This window comes from Loxodonta africana, chromosome 25, assembly GCF_030014295.1.
Source record: "Loxodonta africana isolate mLoxAfr1 chromosome 25, mLoxAfr1.hap2, whole genome shotgun sequence".
Lineage (NCBI taxonomy): Eukaryota > Metazoa > Chordata > Mammalia > Proboscidea > Elephantidae > Loxodonta > Loxodonta africana.
In genome coordinates, this window is record NC_087366.1 from 24,535,418 (window position 1) to 24,555,957 (window position 20,540).

Genomic DNA, 20,540 nt, shown 5'->3' on the forward strand with positions numbered 1-20,540 from the left:
AGGAGGGATCAGTCCCTGGAGAAGGATATCATCCTTGGCAGAGTACAGGGTCAGCGGAAAAGAGGAAGACCCTCAATGAGGTGGATTGACACAGTGGCTGCAACAATGAGCTCAAGCATAACGACAATTGCAGGGATGGCGCAGGACTGGACAGTGTTTCGTTCTGTTATGCATAGGGTCACTATGAGTCGGAACTGACTCTACGGCACGTAACAACAACAGCAACAATGCTGAGAGGTAGCGTAGGATTGGGCCGTGTTGCACTTCATATGTTATGCTAAAGACTGCAGACTTAATAAAAGCATTTAACACCTATAAATACATATTTATTCTCTATTTTTTAATAATATTTTATTGTGTTTTCAGTGAAACTTTACACAACAAATTAAGCTCCCATTTGACAATTTCTGCACAAATTGTTCAATGACATTAGTTACATTTTTCACAATGTGTCAACATTCTCTTTAGCTGCATTCTGGTTTTTCCGTTTCGAGTACTCTACAGCTTCCCTGCCCCCTTATCTTCTCATCTTTGCTTTAGAGTAATTTGTTGATCTTTGGTCTCACAGAGACGGTGTTTTTAGTGAAGCACTATACTCATGAGGAATATCCTTTATTTGGTGTGCCAATCTGTTATTTCACTAAAAGGTGATCTCAGGGGATGGTTTAGGTTCAAGGTTTAAAGAGTATCTCAGGATGACAGTCTCAGGGAGTCCCCTAGTCTCAACTGGTCCAGTAAGTCTGGACTTTTTAAGAATTTGAGTTCTGTTCTGCATGTTTCCCTGCTCTATCAGGGTCCTTTGATTGTGGTCCTGACCAGAATCATCCGTAGTGGTAGCTGGGGACCATCTAGTTCTTCTGGTCTCAGGGTAGATGAGGCCGTGGCTTGGGTAGGCTATTAGTCCTGTAGACTAGCTTCTTTATGTATGTTTAAGGAGCTCTGGTGGCTCAGTAGTTATGCACTCGGCTGCCAACCAAATGGCAGACAGTTTGAACCCACCAGCCTCTCCATATGAGAAAGATGTGGCAGTCTGCTTCCATAGAGATTACAGCCTTGGAAATCCTACAGGGCAGTTCAACCCTGGCCTGTAGAGTTGCTATGAGTCAGAATCGACTCAATGGCAATGGGGGGTGGGGTGGGGTGGGTGCTATATATGTTTACATATAAAGTATACATATTGAAATACATGTAATAAGATGTTAAAATTGAAGTTTCAGTCAAGACAGTAAGATAAAACAGATGATATACACCAAAGTGAAGTATGAGACAAACTGTAGAAGTGCAAGAGAAACATTTCACAAAGAAAATGTTTCGGAACCAGTTCCACTATCTTGAAATCCTCAGATCAAGAATATAAAAAGCGTCAGAATATGTGAGAAGGAAAGGGATTTGTAGAGAATGCTGTGAGGTTCATCTCCCTGCTCCCCATAAGGGATATGATAGGGGTAGAGGATGCACAGACGGTGGAGTCTGAGTCTTACCTGGGAAATCCAGATGATGAGAAATGATCCACTAACTGCTTGGTGGCAGAGCTAGAGTGTTGCTGCTTTTTGGATCAGCCTGCACTCCTAGAGGTTGTCAGGGCAAAGTGCATGCAGAAGTTTCTGGTTTTCCAGAGGACTGACTGCAAGGGTGCAGAGACCAAAGCGGCAAGAATTACATCTAGGAACTGTGAAAGGAGTTGCAAGTGAACACCTGGTCTAGAGATGTACCTGCCCAAGTCAATGAAACCATAAGTGAGAGTTCCTTAGGAACTCTGAAGAATTCCCCAAAGCACCTCGTGAGAGAATGTTGTTGTTGGATGTCATTGAGTCAATTTCAACTCACAGCAACCCCATGTACAACAGAATAAAATGCGACCCAGACCAGTACCATCCTCACAATCCTTGCTATGCTTGAGCCCATTGTTGCAGCTACTGTGCCAATCCATTGCTTGAAGGTCTTCCTCTTTTTTGCTAACCCTCTACTTTACCAAGCGTGATGTCCTTCTCCAGGGACTGGTCCCTCCTCATAACATGTCCAGAATCTCACCATCCTCGCTTCTAAGGACCATTCTGGCTGTACTTCTTCCGAGGGAGATTTGTTTGTTCTTCTGGTAGTCCATGGTATATTCAATATTCTTCACCAGCACCATACTTCAAATGCATCAATTCTTCTTCGGTCTTCCTTATTCATTGTTCAGCTTTCGCATGCATATGAGCTGACTGAAAATGCCATGGCTTGAGTCAGGTGCACCTTAGTCCTCAAAGTGATGTCTTTGCTTTTTAACACTTTAAAGAGGTCTACGCGATAATACGTCACTGATTTCTTGACTGCTGCTTCCACGGGCATTGATTGTGGATTCAATTAAAATGAAATCCTTGATAAATTCAGAAGTCTGCTTCGAACATCTGTCAGTCTCCAAGAGTATAAATGAAAGTTAAAATAGTACCACAACTTTGTTATCCCTTCTCCCCACTTTCCTTCTCCCTTTGTCCACAACCTAGAGGGCACCTAAAACCATGGTTACCAAGCTGGAGAGGAAAAGTAGGTAAAGAGAGAAGTGGCTTACCATATCTCCTTCCCCAAAGGTAGACTGTCTGCCTGTAACTGGGTTGGCTGGAGCAAGTTTAGAATTTTGATTAATAACTCTAAATGAATCACAGGCTTAAATATAAAAGCTAAAATTACAAAGCTTCTAGACAAAAACTGGAGGAAATTTTTAAGACGTTGCAGTAGGCAAAAATTTCTTAGATACGACACAAAAAACCCCCACAAATCTTGCTGGTGGGAATGTACAATTGTACAGCTACTCTGGAAAACAGTTTTGCAGTTTCTTATAAACCTAAAAATGCATTTACCATACAACCTAGCAACTGCACTCTTGGGCTTTCACCCCAAAAAGCGAACATTTACGTTCCTACAAAAACCTACACACAATTGTTCACAGCATCTTTGTTTGTAATAACCAAAAACAAGAAACGATCAAATGTCCTTCAATGGGTGAATGGTTAAACAAACTCTGTTACAGTAATACAATGGAATACTATTTAACAATAAAAAGGAACAAAAAGGGGCATTTGTTTAGGGGAAAAAGGCAATCTCAAAGGGTTACATACTGTATACATTTAGATAATATTCTAGAAATGATAAAACTATAGAGACAGAGAACATATTAATGGTTGCCAAGGGACAGTGATGGGGTGATGGGTATGACTATAAATGGGCAACACGACAGAGTTCCTTTCTTGTAATGGAAAAGCTACGTATCGGATTGTGGTGGTGGTTCCACGAATCTATATGTTGCATTAAACTGCACAAACTACACACACACACACAAGTGCATGTAAAAACTGGTGACAACTGAATGAGTAGTCTAGTTAATAATATTGTGCCAATCAATTTCAATTTCCTGATTTTTCGATCATACCACAGTTATATAAGATACCACTAACGGGAAAGGCTAGAGGAAGGGTTTGCAAGACTCTATGTTCTATTTTTTTTAATAGTGTACTATGAGTACATAATTTCAAAATAAAAAGTTAAAAAAAAATTAGCTTTAATAAGGAGAAACTTAAGAGCCTGAATATATTGTAACAAAGTTGCCTCTATTAGTCAACACCACATTTACATATCCCTTGACAAAAAACAAGTAGAATTCTTTAAAAAATCATACTTTGTAAGTCAGCTTCAGAATTAAGGATAGTACTGTGAAGGTTTATTACTTGAGGGAGACATGGAGGGGGTGAGAAGTCTAATCCACAGGTTTATTTTTTACCTAGACTTATCTGCAGGGTTGCTATGAATCAGAATCGACTTGATGGCAAAGGGTTTGGTTTTGATTCTGCTTACCTATGTTTACCTCAAGTCTTTGGTAAATTTAAGGAGCACTTCCAGAGCAAACCTGGCAACCTGATAGGCACATGGAATCCTAGAATGCCTGGACAATGTAGTATGACCATTACTTTTCAGCATTGTCTAGTTTTAAGTGCATTTGAACTAAAGACAGAAATATCACAGGGTTTATTCTCTTCTTTTTCCCAATACTCTCCTACATGGCATGAATTTAATGTGAAAATGCTGACAACACTGATTCTAGGGAATCACTTTACTGGCTTTTATCTGATTAGATGGCTTTAGAACAATGATGACTTTGTGACATCCTATTGATTTTGCCTCCAAAATGCTCCTTCTGTCTTGTTTCTACCTTTCTACTCCCACTGTTATTACCCCTCCTTAAAGGCTTCATTATCTCTGCTAACCGGTCCCCCAAACTTGCAATCATCTTTCTGCAAACTAAGTCATCTGAAATTCTACTGCTGAATTAATCTATCCAAAACACAATTCTGATTAGGTAATTTCTCAGCTCAAAAAATGTTTAAATGTTCTCCCATAGCTTACAGGATAAAATCCAAACTCCTTTGTCTGACATTTAAGGACTGCCGTGAGATATGGAATATTGGGCTGAAAATAATTTCCACTCAGAATTTTGAAGGCATTGCCATTTCTTTCCCTCACTCCTTTGTAGGTAACCAGTTTTTTCTTGTAAGTGTCTATTTATTCATTTATGGCAAGTATGTAACTGCCCGTGGGTCCTGTCCACACATTTTCTCCCTAGGGTAGCTTTATGAGGGAAAGCACATCATGGTCTGGTTTTGCTGGTGAGCCCAAGAACTGAATGAATCTTAAGGAGGGCCACCGCTGGCCTGTCCCATCCACGTCTATCCATGTGGTGGTGTGCACAGTCAGGGCTGGAGACTAGACAAATACCAGCTCCCGGACTACTGTGTTGCCAGTACTGTCTTCTCCATGCTCTGTGTAACCTATTTTTTTCTTTCTAGAAGCTTTTAAGAAAATTTTTTTAAAGTTAAAGTGATATTTCACAATGATATGCTGGAAATTTGGTGGCCTTTCTAATCTGGAAATTCACGTTTTCTTCTTAAAACAACACTAGTCATATTGGACTAGGGCCCACCCTATTCCAGTATGACCTTATGTTAACTAATTACATACTCAAAGACCCTATTTCCAAATAAGGTCACAGTCACAGATACAATGGATTTAGACATGAAATATCTTTTGGGGGGATAAAATTTAACGCATAACAAGATATACTGCACATACCATAAAACCTGCCCATTTAAAGTATACAATTCAATGTTTAGCTTATTCACAGAGTTGTACAGTCATCACCACAATCTAAGTTTAAAACATTTTCATTACCTCCAAAAGGAACCCTGTATCCATTAGCAATCACTTCACATTCCTCACCTACCCCTACTCCACACCCCCAGCCTCTGGCAACCACTAAGATGGCACAGGACCAGGGAACATCTTGTTCTGTTATACATGAGGTCATCATGGGCCAGAGCCCACTTGATGGCAACTAACAACAACAATAGACTAACCTATTTTGGACAATTCATATAAAAGGAATCATACAATACGTGGTCTTTTGTGACTGGTATCTTTCACTTAACATGATGTTTTCAAGGTTCATCCATGTTGTTGCATGGACCAGTAGTCTCTTTTTATTGCCAAATAATATTCCATATTATATGGTTATACCACATTTTATTTATTTATTCATTTACTGGTGGACATTTGAGTTGTTTCCACTTTTGGACTAATAAAAATAATGTTGCTATGAATATTTCCATTGAATTTTTATATAGACATGTTTTCATTTCTCTTGGATATACCTACAGTAGGATTACCAGCTGTCTTTTAAAATGGGATATATAAATGTCAGTGTCCATGGGGTAGTTCTACTCTGTCCTACAGGGTCGCTATGAGTTGGAATTGACTCGATGGCAATGGGTTTGGTTTTCTGGGGGGTGGGGGGTAGATCTCTTTATCTGGGGTGGTTCAGTTTCTCCAATTTGCTACGTGGTAAACGTAAGTCTGGCTGCTGGCCTTCTAGAGTTGGGTTGGAGATGGAACAGGCAGCTAGAGGAGGGCTTGTACTTCTGAACCTTTCCAGAGTCCTATAGGGGGTAAATCAGCCTCTTTCTTTGGCAGAAACTGCTAGCTGTTTTCCCAATATTCATTCCTTCCCCTCTTCCTTAATAGCCATAGATGTCATGGCTGGAGCTCCAGTAGCCATCTTGTGTCCATAAAGAGATTCTTGAAGATCCTAAGGATGGCAGAGCCGAAATTCCACAAAGAGCCCTAGTCCTTTATGACTGTGGAATTACCAAACCAGCTACCAAATGCTCACCTTCAGACTTCTTTTATGTGAGGAAAAAATAATTCTACTTTCTTTAAACCATTACAATTTTAGGAATCTGTTAATTAGCAGCTGATCTGAATCCTAAGTGATAGACTTCTGTTTGGAACTCCCCTTTGCAGATGATTGTATCTGATCCTCCTCTAACTTTGTCATCTATCATACAGATTTCTTCTAGTTTCATAAAAGATGGAGTTTATATTGCTTTTTCCTGTATGGAGTAATTTTAAGGGGAAAAAAAGGCAGAAAGGTTGCTGCCTACCAACTTAAAAACTGGTAACTTGACCTTTTCCAATATTATATCATAAACTATTCAGTGTGTGTCTTCAAGCACCATAACCTTCCTAATCTCTGCTTTTGCTTGTTATGTCCATTCCAAGGAAAGGTCCTCTCCCTGGTCTGTTTCCAGGTTCAAATTATACCTGTTCTTTAAGGTTCAACTCACATGCCACCACCCTCCAAGGTCTTTCTTGATCCACCAAACAAGAAGTAACCTCGTCTTCTTGTAAACCCCTACACTTTGTACACCTTTCTTCTTCTGGAGTTGCCATTTCCCCCTGGACATTTATCTCTTACTAGACTCCTTGAGGATGGGGATTGAACCTTTGCTTCTCTGTATTTCCTTGAGGCATGGGGCATGGTAGCTTGTATATAACTGTCAGACGTTAAATATATTACCATATATTAAAAAATTTGGTATTTAGAAAAATTAATTACTTGGTAAAATTAACTTCTTATGTCTATGCCCCACAAAGGAAATTCTGAATTTAAGGATCATTATAAACTGATCCAATAAGCAGCATCTGCTGCCATCAGGGCTTCATAGCAGAATTTATGACTTGTGGATTATTGGCGAGACAGACCTGGAGCCCTAAGGGTCTTTTTGATCAATCAAGACTGCATATTAAAATACTCTATGGTGTTTTACATAGAAAAGCTTACTGTCCATATGCAGTAAGTCTTCTTCAGATGAAATTAGCTTATTTAAAAATGTTTTTTCTGCTATCTTAAAGAAGTAACACAGGCCACCTGAGAATAATTTTGTCTTTTTAAAATGTTATAAGTGCAGAAAAAGTTTGTGGTTATAAAATACTTTGAAGAATTTAAAATATCATAATCACTACTTCGTTATCCTCCCAATACCAGAGAGAATGTTTCCTCTTCTTGAAGGAGGGAGAGAGAAAGTGATTTGCACAGCATTGTATCTGTCCAAACGAAAATTAAAAACTCCTATGTAATTGGAAGATGTGATTTTAAAACACAGGTGACAGACTGGGAGAAACTTCAGCAACATGAATAATAGTGCTTTATTATTCCTAGTGATAAAAAAGTGCTATTCCAAATCACAAGAAAAAGACAAACAACTCAATAGAAAGATGAAAAAATGAGGAAAGGAAATGAACAGGAAGTCATGAAGAAGAAAACATGTGAAAAGATGTTCAGTGTTCAACTTACTAGGTATTCCAAATCAAACCCACTGCCGTCGAGTCAATTTTGACTCATAGATAGCGACCCTACAGGACAGAGTAGAATTGCCCCACTGGGTTTTCAAGGCTGTAAGTCTTTATGGAAGGCAGACTGCAGCATCTTCCTCCCGCAATGTGGCTGGTGGGTTCAAACTGTTGACCCTTCGGTTAACAGTGGAGCGCTTTAACCACTGCACCACCAGGGCTCCCTATACTAGGCACTATAAAAATAGGGATATGCAAATTAAAACAAAGGAAACCCCCCAGCTTCTTTTGGTAGAGACAGTACAGCATAAAGGTTAAGAATGTGGACTCTAGGGCCAGGCTTCCCGGGTTTGAACTTCAGATCTGCCATTTCCTAAACTGTGTGACCTTAGGCAGCTTACTACTGTCTTTTTGTGTCTCAGTCTTCTCATTTTCAAAATGGGGTTCATGATAATAACGACATTATATGGATGTTGTGATGATTAAATGAGTTAGTACATGTAAAGTGCTTAGAATATTGTCTGGCACATAGTAAATACCACATAATTGTTTACTACTATTAATCCATCATATTGATAAAAATGAGACAGCTTGTTTTGAGGATAAAGGTAATCTCCGTCTGCTGGTGGGAATGGACAATTTGATAATGTACATACTCTAAATACAGCAGTTCCATTTCAGAAAGCTGACCTAGTCACATAGGTATAAAAATGTGCAAGTTCAAAAATATTCATTACAACCCTATTTTATGCCAAAAAAGGAGAAACAACTTAGATATCTATCAATATAGAATAGTAAAATACATTGTTACATGAAACTATAGCATATTAAGAATGCAGCTGTTAAAAATAACGATGTAGCTATGACATATAAAACTGCGAAACAACTAAAAAACAGGAATGTGGTTACATGTGTATTATGTATGCATACAGGTGTGTAGGTATGTATGTGTGTATATATGTGGGCATATATAGATGTATTTATATGCAGGTGTATGTATATGGAAGTGTATGCACGCATATATATTCATATATACAATAAAGCACATGGGGGCAAAAACACAGGTACTTCTTAGGCTTAACCAAACACTTTGCGGGACTGGTTTATGGGGTCTGAAGGCTTAGGACTATAGTCTCGTGGGACAACTCAGTCAAGTGGCATAATATAATAAAGTTTATGTTCTACATCCTAGTTTGGTGAGTAGTGCCTAAGGTCTTAAAAGCTTGCGAGTGACCATCAAGATACAACTATTGGTCGCTACATGTCCAGGGTAAAAGAGAAAGAAGGAAACCAAAGACTCAGAGAAGAAACTATCTATAGGACTAATAGTCTGCATGAACCACGACCTTATCTACCCCGAGACCAGAAGAACTAGTTGGTGCCCAATGACCACTAATGTTCTGATCAGGAACACAATATGTACTGTTCTGATCAGGAACACAACAGATGGATACTGAGAGAATGGAAGGAAAATGTGGAATAGAACTCAAATTCTTAAAAAGTTCAGACTTACTGGACCAGTAGAGACTGGAAGACTCCCTGAGACTATCATCCTGAGATATTCTTTAAACCTTAAACCAAAATTATTCCATTAAGTCATCTTTTAGCTAAATAACAGACTGGCTCATAAAATAAACAATATCATCCATAAGTACTATACCAAATGGTCAACATTTACTCAAAATCAAAGAGAAGGCAATGGGGCAAGGAAATCAGATTACTCAAAACAAAACAACCAGAACGGAAATAATGAGACAGCTGACACACTGTGACAAATATAACTAATATCACTGAATAAACTGTGTAGAAATTGTTGAAGGGGTACCTAATTTACTGTATAAACTTTCACCGAAAACACAATAAAATATTTTAATATTAAAAAAAAAAAGAATCATGTAGATCTACATGTACTGACGTACGTCATCCAAAATATTTATGCAAAGAAGCAAGTCACGAATAGTATGTATAATCCCACTTACGTAAAAATAAGCAAAAATACATATATGCGCATTGTGTATGAAGTTTTAAAAAGGTTTGAAAGGAAACAAACTTAGCTAATGAGGTCCTTTATGTGGGAAGATGGAAAAGATAAAGGACTTTAGTTTTTTACTACTTACCTGAACTTTTTTTTAACAACAAGGATTATTCACATTTTCCTTGTGCAATAAACTGGCGAACCTGCTTACTAGGTTTCTGTAGATTTGATATAAGAAATGTTTTCCTACTAAGAACTGTCATATACCATTTGGGAAGAAATGGCCTGACTTCAGCAATTGATGTATATGACCCAAGAAAACTGGTGATCTTCAGAAAATGTTTGGTCACACCTGTAAGGGTACCAATTCAAAGACCTCAGGTGATTAATACCTTGTATCTTAGTCCTGTTCATCTGTGTGGATATAATGTTACAACCCATTCAAACTCTAGTGAGTACATCCTTATACAAGAAGAATATAAACAGTTTTTGAAAAATTCCTGTAGAGCAAAGCTCTATCATTCAAATGGATTTAAAAAATAAAAGGGTTGTCTAATATTTGAGGTTTACTAGTGTCTTTTTATTATGCTATGTTTCAGACAGAAAGATACTGCTATTGATTGAAGTAAATAGGATGGAAGGCACATAAAATGACTGTAGTTCACTGGAAAGGTTAAACATGACCTAACTATATAATAGCAATATAAGAGACTCTAGTAGAATATGATCTCTTGGTAATTTAATTCAAGAACTCCCATGGGCTACCTAAAGCAAACTGGAATAGGAGAGAGCACTTTGTTTGAAATAAAGAAGGTGCTATTTAATGCAAAGTTAAAAAATAAAGTACACCTATAAAAAGTATCTCCTTGTCACCCAACTTTCTAAATGACACTGCAGAGTTTAAGAAATCAGTTATTGTTGGGGAGAGTGCTGACACATGGTGGGGAATGAAGCCAATGTCGTGGAACACTTCATGCACAAACTATGGAACGGGAAACTAATTTGCTCTATAAACTTCCACCTAATGCAAAATAAAAAATTAAAAAAATCACCTATTGAATTGGGAATGTTTGAATTAATGTACAACATCCTTGTTTTTCAAAACCAACATTTGAAAAAAATTATTGTTCTATTTTATTGAGACATATTTATCAAATGCTTTGAATTCCTGGAATGGAAAAAAAAATGTAGACTAATAGGAAACTAAGCAAAAAAATATGAGAAGAAAAACCAGTCCTTTACGTTTACCTTAAAACAAAGAGGTGTAAAGGACACAATTAACAATCTCAGTTACACTATACTGTGAATAGACTTGCAAATTTCACAGAGCACCTCTAATGTGGTTCAGTGATGAGAAGGGCTGACAAAGCAGTAGTCCTTCACCAGCTCTGCATGTGTGAAGGCGTAAGTTTCTTCATCTACAAAACAAAGAGAGTAATTCTCTGCCTGGCAAATCTATAGTTTTTATTTCTGCTTGCTAGGCAAATAACTGAAAATCATGTCAGTTACTTAAAAACAAAAAACCCAAGTATAAATAAGAGTATCAAATATAAGTGGCAGGCTTGTATTCAATCCCAGCTCTAGGACTTACTAGCTATGTGACCTTGGGCGAGTTTCTCAATCTCTCTAAACCTAAATTCCTCATCTGTAAAATAAGGGTAACAATAGTATCTAGGCTTGTTGTATTACGTTTAAAATGCCCGGCATATTTTAAAACCTTCCTTGATCTCATGGATCTAGTCCAGACCCAGGCTCCATTAGCCTTCCAACCTTAACAGGGCTTTTTCATAAAGCTACTGGAGATTCTAAAACAAAACAAAACAAAACAAAAGACTGGCACATAACAAGCATTCAATAAATATTAGAGATGGTGATGATGTGTTAACATACTAAAAGCATTATTTCTTACATTTGAACATTATGGAGACATGGAGTATTAAAGAAGTACCCTAGCATACACACAACATTTTAGGCTATTATCCTTAGCAAGCCATGTATTTGAGGTTTATTCAAACTGGTCATCTTAATTTTTGAAACTGAGGGTTCCTTTTCATTACATGTCTTCTAGATGTGACTTCAAGCCAAGACCCATTCCATATGCTATACACACTGAACAATGTAACAGTGAAGAATACAGACTCTAGGGTCAAATTGTCCAAGTTAAAATCTCATTTTTGCTATTTTCTAGCTGTATTATCTCAGGCAAGACTGTTTGACCTCTCTCTCTGTGCCTCAGTTCCTTCATCTATAAAATGGGGAAAATAATAGTACTTACAGGATTATTATAAAAATTAAACAAGATAATGTGTATAAAACATCTAGTACAGTGGTTAAAAAATGTTAGTTATCATCATCATCTTTATCACTCTACAGAAAAAAAGATACACCTCTTTATAGTCACTCTACAGAAAAAAAGATACACCTGACCATTAAAACTTGAGCCTATAGAAATAGTACAACTGATTCTGAAATTAGTTCTTATGTATCCACACAGTCTCCAATGTTGTAAGATTCCCAAGCTGGTTGGGTATTTAAGCCAATGTCCTGTACCTTGGCTCAAAAAAGTAACTATCATATTGCGTGTAATTATCATTGACGCAAAGTTAGAGAACACCAAAACATGTCTTGTCACTACCCACTCTCAAACTGTCTTTTGTTTTAAGCAGTTTTTACCTGTCATCTGTATTGCGAAGGGAAGGAAGTCGAAAGCTTGTGTTCCTGTCAAGCTTTGATTGGCTTTTGGTCCTCTTGATGGAGCCTTTCAGGCGCTTGCTGAAGAACCCCTAGAATGAAAAGGTAGAAGTGGTAGGAGAGAGAACCAAAAGGGCACCTTGCTGTCTTATTCTTCTGCAAAAAGTGTTTAGATTTTTCTAATGAAAACCAGAAACAGAATCGAGTTTTTCAATTTTGTAAATAATAGTTGTTTGATACCACCTGGTAACGTGATGGGAATTTTTTTTTCTTCAATGATGATTGAGATAATTAAATTTTTTGTTAGCACCTAATTTCTTAATTCTTAAACAGTATTTATACTAGCTATGATTTTTTTTTTTATGATAGAGAAACATTTAACTCTACTAGTAGATTTTTAAAAACACAACAGTATAACAGAAAAATACACTCTTTTCCATGAAGATGGTGTCAGCAATTTCAGTAGAAATGGCATCCAGTGATTTCCTAATCTAAATTGATAGAAAACAAAGAGAGTAGCAGGTGCAACGATACTGTGGTGAGAAGGTGCTTGGTGCACTGGAGAACTAAAAGAAGACACTGATGATGAGAACAAAAGTTTTAGTCTAAGATCTGTACACGAAAAAGTTAACTAAGCAGACTAAGGCAATATGTTGATGGTCTCAAACGTGTTAAAATTCGATCTATATCATCTTAGATGTGGTATTTGTAAAGTTAAGTTTCAAATGTAGCTAAACTATTTCAAAATACAGACAGAATCATTTACGAAATCATTGAAACATTGAGACGTCAGAAAAACGAAGTTCGAGATCACTGCTTTACAGTCTTGGCCCCTTCTTACCTTCTGACACTTCCACCAAACTATCTAGAGTTCCTGAACATCTTCCTAGTCTCTACACTGGCAAATAACAGGTATTCAATAAAAGTTTGTTGATTAAAATAATAAACGCAAGAATGCATTATGATGGTCGGTGTCTTCAAGAAACTTACTATTCTGTTGCTGGCAGACGAAAGGACGCCATATAGAAGTATATATAAGTATTCTGAGAAGTATACATAAGTATCTTGGAAAAGGATGTAATTCAAAGAAAAGATATTTTGAAGTGGGGAAAATTACTCTTTCTAGTCATCCTGGATATTCATCCAAGAGATGACTGTCACCTTATAGAAGCTGTGTACAATTAGCATAAGTTTTCATAAGAAAGAAAAAGAAACGGGAAGAATATCAGCATATCAAATCTTTTTTAACCGAAAAACCCACTGCCGTAGAGTCGATTCCGACTCATAGCGACCCTATAGGTCAGAGTAGAACTGCCCCATAGAGTTTCCAAGGAGCGCCTGGCGGATTCGAACTGCCGACCTTTTGGGTAGCAGCTGTAGCACTTAACCACTATGCCACCAGGGTTTCCTTATATTCCTTTAGCTACAACCAAAACTCACTGTTTTGGAATTAGGACAGTATCAATCAGTTTAAGTTAGGTTATGCTTATCTAATAACCCCACAATCTTAGTGGCATAAGCTATGCTACGTTCCCATAAGCACGGAAATGGGAGAATGGGTCTACCCTATCCTGTCCACACTCAGGGACTTAGCCTAAGGGAGGCTCCATCTTTGTGCCTGTACGCTGCAGCAGCAGGATAAAGGACGCATGGCAAATTTTGCACTGGCTCTTAAAGCTTTCGCCTGGAAGTGACTCATGTCACTTCCGGTTTCATTTCATTAGACAAAATAAGTCAAATGATCACACCTAACTTTACTGGGGAAGGCACTCCTACTATGTGTCCATAAAGAGAACTGGAACTATTTGGTGAACAGCACTATGGACTACCACGGTACTTTTCCAGGCTAAGGTTTTATAACCACATAAGCACTGATCCTTCCAATGCAGGAAAATGGAAACGAATTTATGTGAATCACAAGTACAGCTATTTAGCTGACTAAACAAAAATAGTTAGTTTTATCCTGTTGTTCTTGCAGCTCAAAGGATAAAGGTGAAAACTCCTAGAAAATATCACAGTCATAATTTACCCTAAATTTCCCTAAGCTTTTTATTCCAGTTTATTATAAGTATACAGAGATGGAGTGGAGGGAAGAAAACAAGGCTATTTTTAAAAGTACTATATTTGTCAGAGACCGGTATTTGCCTGGTGTCCTACACAATCTCAGTGTCACTAGGAAAAGTCATTGTAGCCCTCCAAGGCAAAGGTTTTATTTACTACTTTCCATGACTCAACCAAAATGCATCATATTTACTCAAAAACGCAGTCTGCAAACCAGATCTAAGTTCACAGAATTCTATTAGGGTTCTTTAGGATTGATTCAAAACCAGTAGCCTAACTTGAGATCTGGCTCCAAAACCTGACCACACACACAAAAAAGAAACCAAACCAAACTCACTGAGTTGACCTTTTATACCATGGACTGCAAAAAGGATGAACAAATCTGTCCTGGAAGAAGTACAACCAGAATGCTCCTTAGAAGCAAGGATGGCAAGACTGTGTCTCACATACTTTGGACATGTTGTCAGGTGGGATCAGTCCCTGGAGAAGGACATCATGCTTAGTAAAGTAAGGGTCAGCGAAAAAGAGGAAGACCTTCAACGAGATGGATTGACACAGTGGCTGCAACAATGGGCTTAAGCATAACAATCCTGAGGATGGTGCAGGACCAGGAAGTGTTTCGTTCTGTTGTACACAGGGTCGCTATGAGTTGGAACTGACTCAATGGCACCTAACACCACCACCACCAATAAAGTTGCAGTTAAGAAGTTAACTAAAAGTGTACCAGTAGATGTTCACTCACATAGTACATTAAACTTTACCTTTTTGTGGCACTTGTTATATCATACAGATAGTACCTGACTTACAATGAGGTTCTGTTCTGATGACTCCATTGTGAGTCCGTTCTGGCATAAGTCAAATACCTCATTTGTTTTTTAGTTTTCATTACTATTGCCTTTTATTATCAGTATCTTCATAAATCTAATTTTTACTTGTCTTTGAGGGTTGGAATGACAATGATGACATCAGCAAATAAGGCACTGCAACACTGTATGTGAGACATACTACTGACAATAAGATGTACAAAAAAAGAAACAATGGATGGTCATAAGTGAGGTTGTTGTAACTCCACTACATTGTAAGTTGGGGATTACCTGTAACGCATATTTAGTCCATTTATTTAACAGATATTTATTTCATGTCTATCTGATGAAAACCACTGTACCAGTATTGTAAGGGAATCAAACATAATACAAACACAGACTGTGCTCTCAAGGAGCTTGTAGTTTAATACAGGATTTAGAAACTGTATATAAATATACATGATATAATTGTGGAAACCCTGGTTGCGTAGTGGTTAAGTACTACGGCTGCTAACCAAAAGGGTGGCAGTTCAAATCCACTAGGTGCTCCTTGGAAACTCTATGGGGCAGTTCTACTCTGACCTATAGGATCGCTGTGAGTTGGAATCAACTCAATGGCAATGGGTAACAGGTATGACATAATTAGGAAGGTATCTGTTCTTAACGCCTGGCATATTAATCACAAAATAAATAAGAGTTAATTATCATACTTCTTTGAATGTAAGGCACCAGTGATTTTAAGTCACATCATTATTTTATATACACTAAGAAAAAATGGCTGCCAACTCAACCATAACACAATGCTTTATCACTTAAAAATGTATTTTGTATTAAACAAGCATTGTAAAAGACTTACTGAGATAGGTTTTATCATATATCACATAGTAAATATATAAAAAGAATACTGCAGAGTAAATTAGTAAAAGTATTCCTGCCTTTTCATTCTTGTGAAGTACTTTTCGGCTCAGTGTAGTTGTTGCTCATGTGTTCCCACACAATATCATCCCGTGTTCTTTTAAGAATGTTGACGACGAACAGCATGTCTTAAATGAGTAATCTACAGAGATGTTAAAAAATGAAAAAATGTGCACCTTAGAATTGATGAAGTATGGTATTATTTTAAATACATATAAAATAATTTCAGAGTTCAGGGAAAGAAGAGGTTACATCACCTGGAGAGATACAGGGAGGTTATATGAAAGAAGTAGAATATGAGCTAGGTCTCAAAGGGTAGACAGGATTTAGGCTTCGGGGTGCTGAGGAGCAAGGGCACTCAAGGTACAGCGCATAGCATGGGAAATGGCATGGCAGTAGGAGTACACAGAATATGTAGGGTGAGTATAAGTAGACTTAGTCTGAAAGGAACCCTGGTGGCACAGTGGTAAAGCACTTGGCTGCTAACCAAAAGGGTGGTAATTTGAACCCACCAACCACTCCATGGGAGAAAAATGTGGCAGTCTGTTTCTGTAAAGGCTTACAGCCTTAGAAACCATAAGGGGTAGTCTTACTTTGTCCTTTATGGTCGCTATGAGTTGGAATCCACTCGATGGCAATGGGTTTGCTTTTAAATTTAGTCTGACTGGCTTATGATTAAAAAAAAAAAAAAAAAAAAAAACAGCTGCTGTTGTTTCAACTCATGGCGACCCCAAATGTTGCACAGTAGAACTGCACTCCATAGGTTATTAAGGCTGTGACCTTTCAGAAGCAGATCTCCAGGTCTTTCTTCTGAGGTGCTCCTGGGTGGGTTTGAAAAGCCAACTTTTCGGTCAGTAGTTGAGAGCTTAACTGCTTGTGCCACCAAGGGACTCTGCTATGTGATTGTTGTATGCTGTCGAGTCTATTCCGACTCCTAGCGACCCTATTGGACAGAGTAGAACTGCCCTATGGGGTTTCCTAGGCTGTAATCTTTATGGGAGCAGATTGCCAAGTCTTTTCTCTCTGGAGCAGCTGGTGGGTTCAAACCAGCAACCTTTCGGTTAGCAGCCAAGCGCTTAACCATTGCACCACAGGGCTTCTGATATATGATTAGAAGTGGTGAAAAGTAAGACTGGAAAAGTAGTTTGTCTACTTGTAATGTATTGTTCCCGTTGGTCTTTAAACTTTTGGGGGAAGGTATATCTATCTTACCAACCACAGTATCCAAATCTTAGTAAGTACTCAATAAGAATCTGATAAATATATGCAAAAAATTATGGTTATTTTAGGAATACAGGTAAGGGAAAGCTTAAGACTACCCAGAGTTGTCAGTGATTTTGCAGAGGTAGCAGAATCTACTACAAAATTCTGTTTTCACCTTGATGTAACTGAAACCTGGTTTTCACCTGAGAATACTGTTTCCCTTTGAGGCTATTTGGTAGAGGCTCTCATTCTCCCCAACTCACTATCCCATGGAACCCAGAAAGAATGGTCTGCAATAAAAGCTTATTCTCTGAAGTTCACTCCATCTTGCTTTAGCATCCTCTATCCCTCTTTGCTACTCTTTTGTGTCAATCTCTTTGCCACTTTATTCATTAAGGACTTTAGCCCCTAGTCTACACTATTTCTACGTCTCTTAAGGAAATAACTAGGTAGTGACCCATCTAATAACTCAGCTTCACAATTCCTTGACTCCAATAGCCATTATCCTCCTCTCCAGCCACCCATTCCTGCAGCCACACTATAGATTTTATCATCATTCAGAGATGCTCCATCTCAGACATGTTAAACAGCAATACTCTTGCCTCTGACTTTTCTTGCTAACCATTTATCTCTCATACATCTTTTTTCAAGTACATTTACTCTTAAGCCTCACAGAAACCTCCAGTCCCTTGATCATGCCATTTTCTCCCTGTTCCTCTTTTCTTCTTGGTCTCTTTTCCTTCTCGATCTAACCTGGACTCCGTGGCAAATAATCTGAAACAATCACCAGTACCCTCCATTTTCTTAGTGATCAGCTACCCAAAATCAACACTGGATCAATGGTTAAACTCATCTTTCTGGTTCCATGACCTGACTGTTCAAGAAGACCACATAGCTATATAGAGCGATGCCACCAAAACTTCATTGTCTCCAAGCTTGGCTGTGCTTTCACTATCCCCCTGTCCTGGACGAACCATGTACGTAAGCCTACCAGCAACATCATCTCCTTCTGGGAAACCTCAGAGTCATGCCATGCCCACCTGCCCGCTGTAATTCCTTATGTACAGGCCATTAGGCTTTGTACCAATCAGTCCTTCTGCCCTGGCTACAGGTAAGTGGACCAGGGGTGGATAACTGACCTAAAGGAACGGAAAAGCAATAAGAGTGGTCCTGTTAAGAGTTTTGTCTATAGGATATGGCATCATCTCGTAATTACTTACCACCCTACTCTGATCCCTGGCCATTCCCTGCTTCATACTTTATACTCTAGCAATTACAAAAGCCTATAATTCTCTGTGTTCATCATACACCACTGCTACTCCCTGTTCATGCTCCCTCTTCTTCCCGGCCAAACCACCCTTTCAGACTCATCTCAGGCACGACCTCTTCTAAGATGTCTTTTATGACTTGCCTTGACCCTGTACTAAGGTCTCCGTGTGGTGCAAATAGTTTGTGCTCAACTACCAACCTAAAGGTTGGCAGTTCAAGCCCACCCAGTGATGTCATGGAAGAAAGTCCTGATGATCTGCTTCTGTAAAGAGTAAACCTAAAGAAAACCCTATGGAGCAGTTCTGCTCTGTAACACATGGAGTCTCCACGAGTCAGAATTGACTTAAAGGCCACAAGTTTGATTTTTTTCCTTTTGACCCTGTTCTTGATTAGGTACCCTTTCTCTGTGCTTTCAAGTATCTGCAAATAGATCTAGCCTTATATTTAGCATACTGCAAGCCCACTTATGTGTCATTAGTCTTTCCTACGAAACTCTGAACTCCTTAGAGCAGAGACTAAACAATTTTTGTGTCCCCAAGGAGGGCAGAGATCTGGCATTTAGTAGGTGCTCAATAAATATTTGTAGAACTAAAATAAAACAGGCAGTCATGTAAATAAAAGTCATTGTGGTATCTGTAGAAGTGCCACCATGGAAAGAACAAGAAATTCTGAATCAGAAAATGTGGCTTTAAGTGATAGCTCCAATTCCTCCTGGTGGAATGACCTTGGACAAGTCACAACCTCCAAGTTTCAGATTTCTCATCTACAAGGTGAGGATGAAAAAAAAAAATCTACTGCTAGGTCACTTCAAAGATTAAGTAAGATAACTGAATATAAAAGTCTTTTTAAAATGATGGAATATGGATACCCATACATATTGAGTATGATTATAGAGTGAGACACTACTTAATAGACTAGGCGGAATCAACATTTTTCCTCCTACAAACTACCACGCCAAAGGGAGGGAAGAAAACTAAAAATAAGTTCCACAATAGAGATTTTTGGCTATTTTGTTCATTGATGTATACTGGTGCCTAAGGCGATACTTTTCCCCCTTTTTCCCCCACTGCCGTCGAGTCAATTCTGACTCATGGCGACTCTATAGAACAGAGCAGAACTTCCCCATAGAGTTTCCAAGGAACGCCTGGCAGATTCGAACTGCTGACCTCTTGATTAGCAGCCGTAGCACTTAACTACCACGCCACCAGGGTTTCCGAAGTGATACTTACTACACTGTAAATGCTCAATAAACATTTGTTGACTGAATGAATTTACTGAATGCTTCTGGGGTACCAAGCACTGGCCAAGTACTTTCCCATATGTAATACCATTTAATCTATGCAGCAACTCCATGAAGTAGGTATTAAGTAACTTGCTTTGGTTCACACAGTTAATAGATATAGTGTTAGGATTTAAACCCAGTATATTGCCAGTACCTAAAAATTTTATTCATTCATATATTTTTTGAGCACCTACTCTCACCAGATACTTGAGGTACTTGGTACATATCAGTGAACAAAACAGGTAAAATTCTCTGTCCTCATGAAGTTAACATACCAGTGCAAAGAGAAAGACAACAAAGAACATAATAAATGAAAGGTAAGTGCTATATAAAAAGTTGAGCTGTGTAAATGGGCTGGGAATACACATTTATGGAAAAGGATTACATTTGAGTAAAGACTTGAAGGTGAGTTAGCCTGCAGATACCTGGGGGAAAAAGCATTCCAGGAAAAGGAAACAGGCTAGGAAAAGGCTTTAAGGAAGAAGTATGCATAGTATTTTCAAGGAATACCCACAAAGTCAGTGTGACTAGAGTGGAAAAAGCCATGGGGAAGGTAGTAGGTGCTGAGAAAGCAGGGTGATGGTGGTCATGGCAGTGGTGGTAATGGTGACAGCTGTGATTCTGCAGGCCACTGTATGAACCTCACCTTTTGTTCTGATTGAGAGGAAGCCAGGTAAGGAAA

The 20,540-nt window shown here is 38.4% G+C and overlaps 1 protein-coding gene across 8 annotated transcripts in view; it reads right to left on the reverse strand.

Annotated features, from left to right (window-relative positions):
- Positions 1–20,540, reverse strand: part of RASAL2 (RAS protein activator like 2) — a 429,713-nt gene that overhangs the window by 59,377 nt on the left and 349,796 nt on the right. For all 8 annotated transcript variants that reach the window (XM_003410874.4, XM_064276597.1, XM_003410875.4 and 5 more), the window contains one exon: positions 12,308–12,417. In XM_003410874.4, coding sequence (XP_003410922.1) covers positions 12,308–12,417 — 110 coding nt within the window. The remainder of the gene's footprint in view (positions 1–12,307; positions 12,418–20,540) is intronic.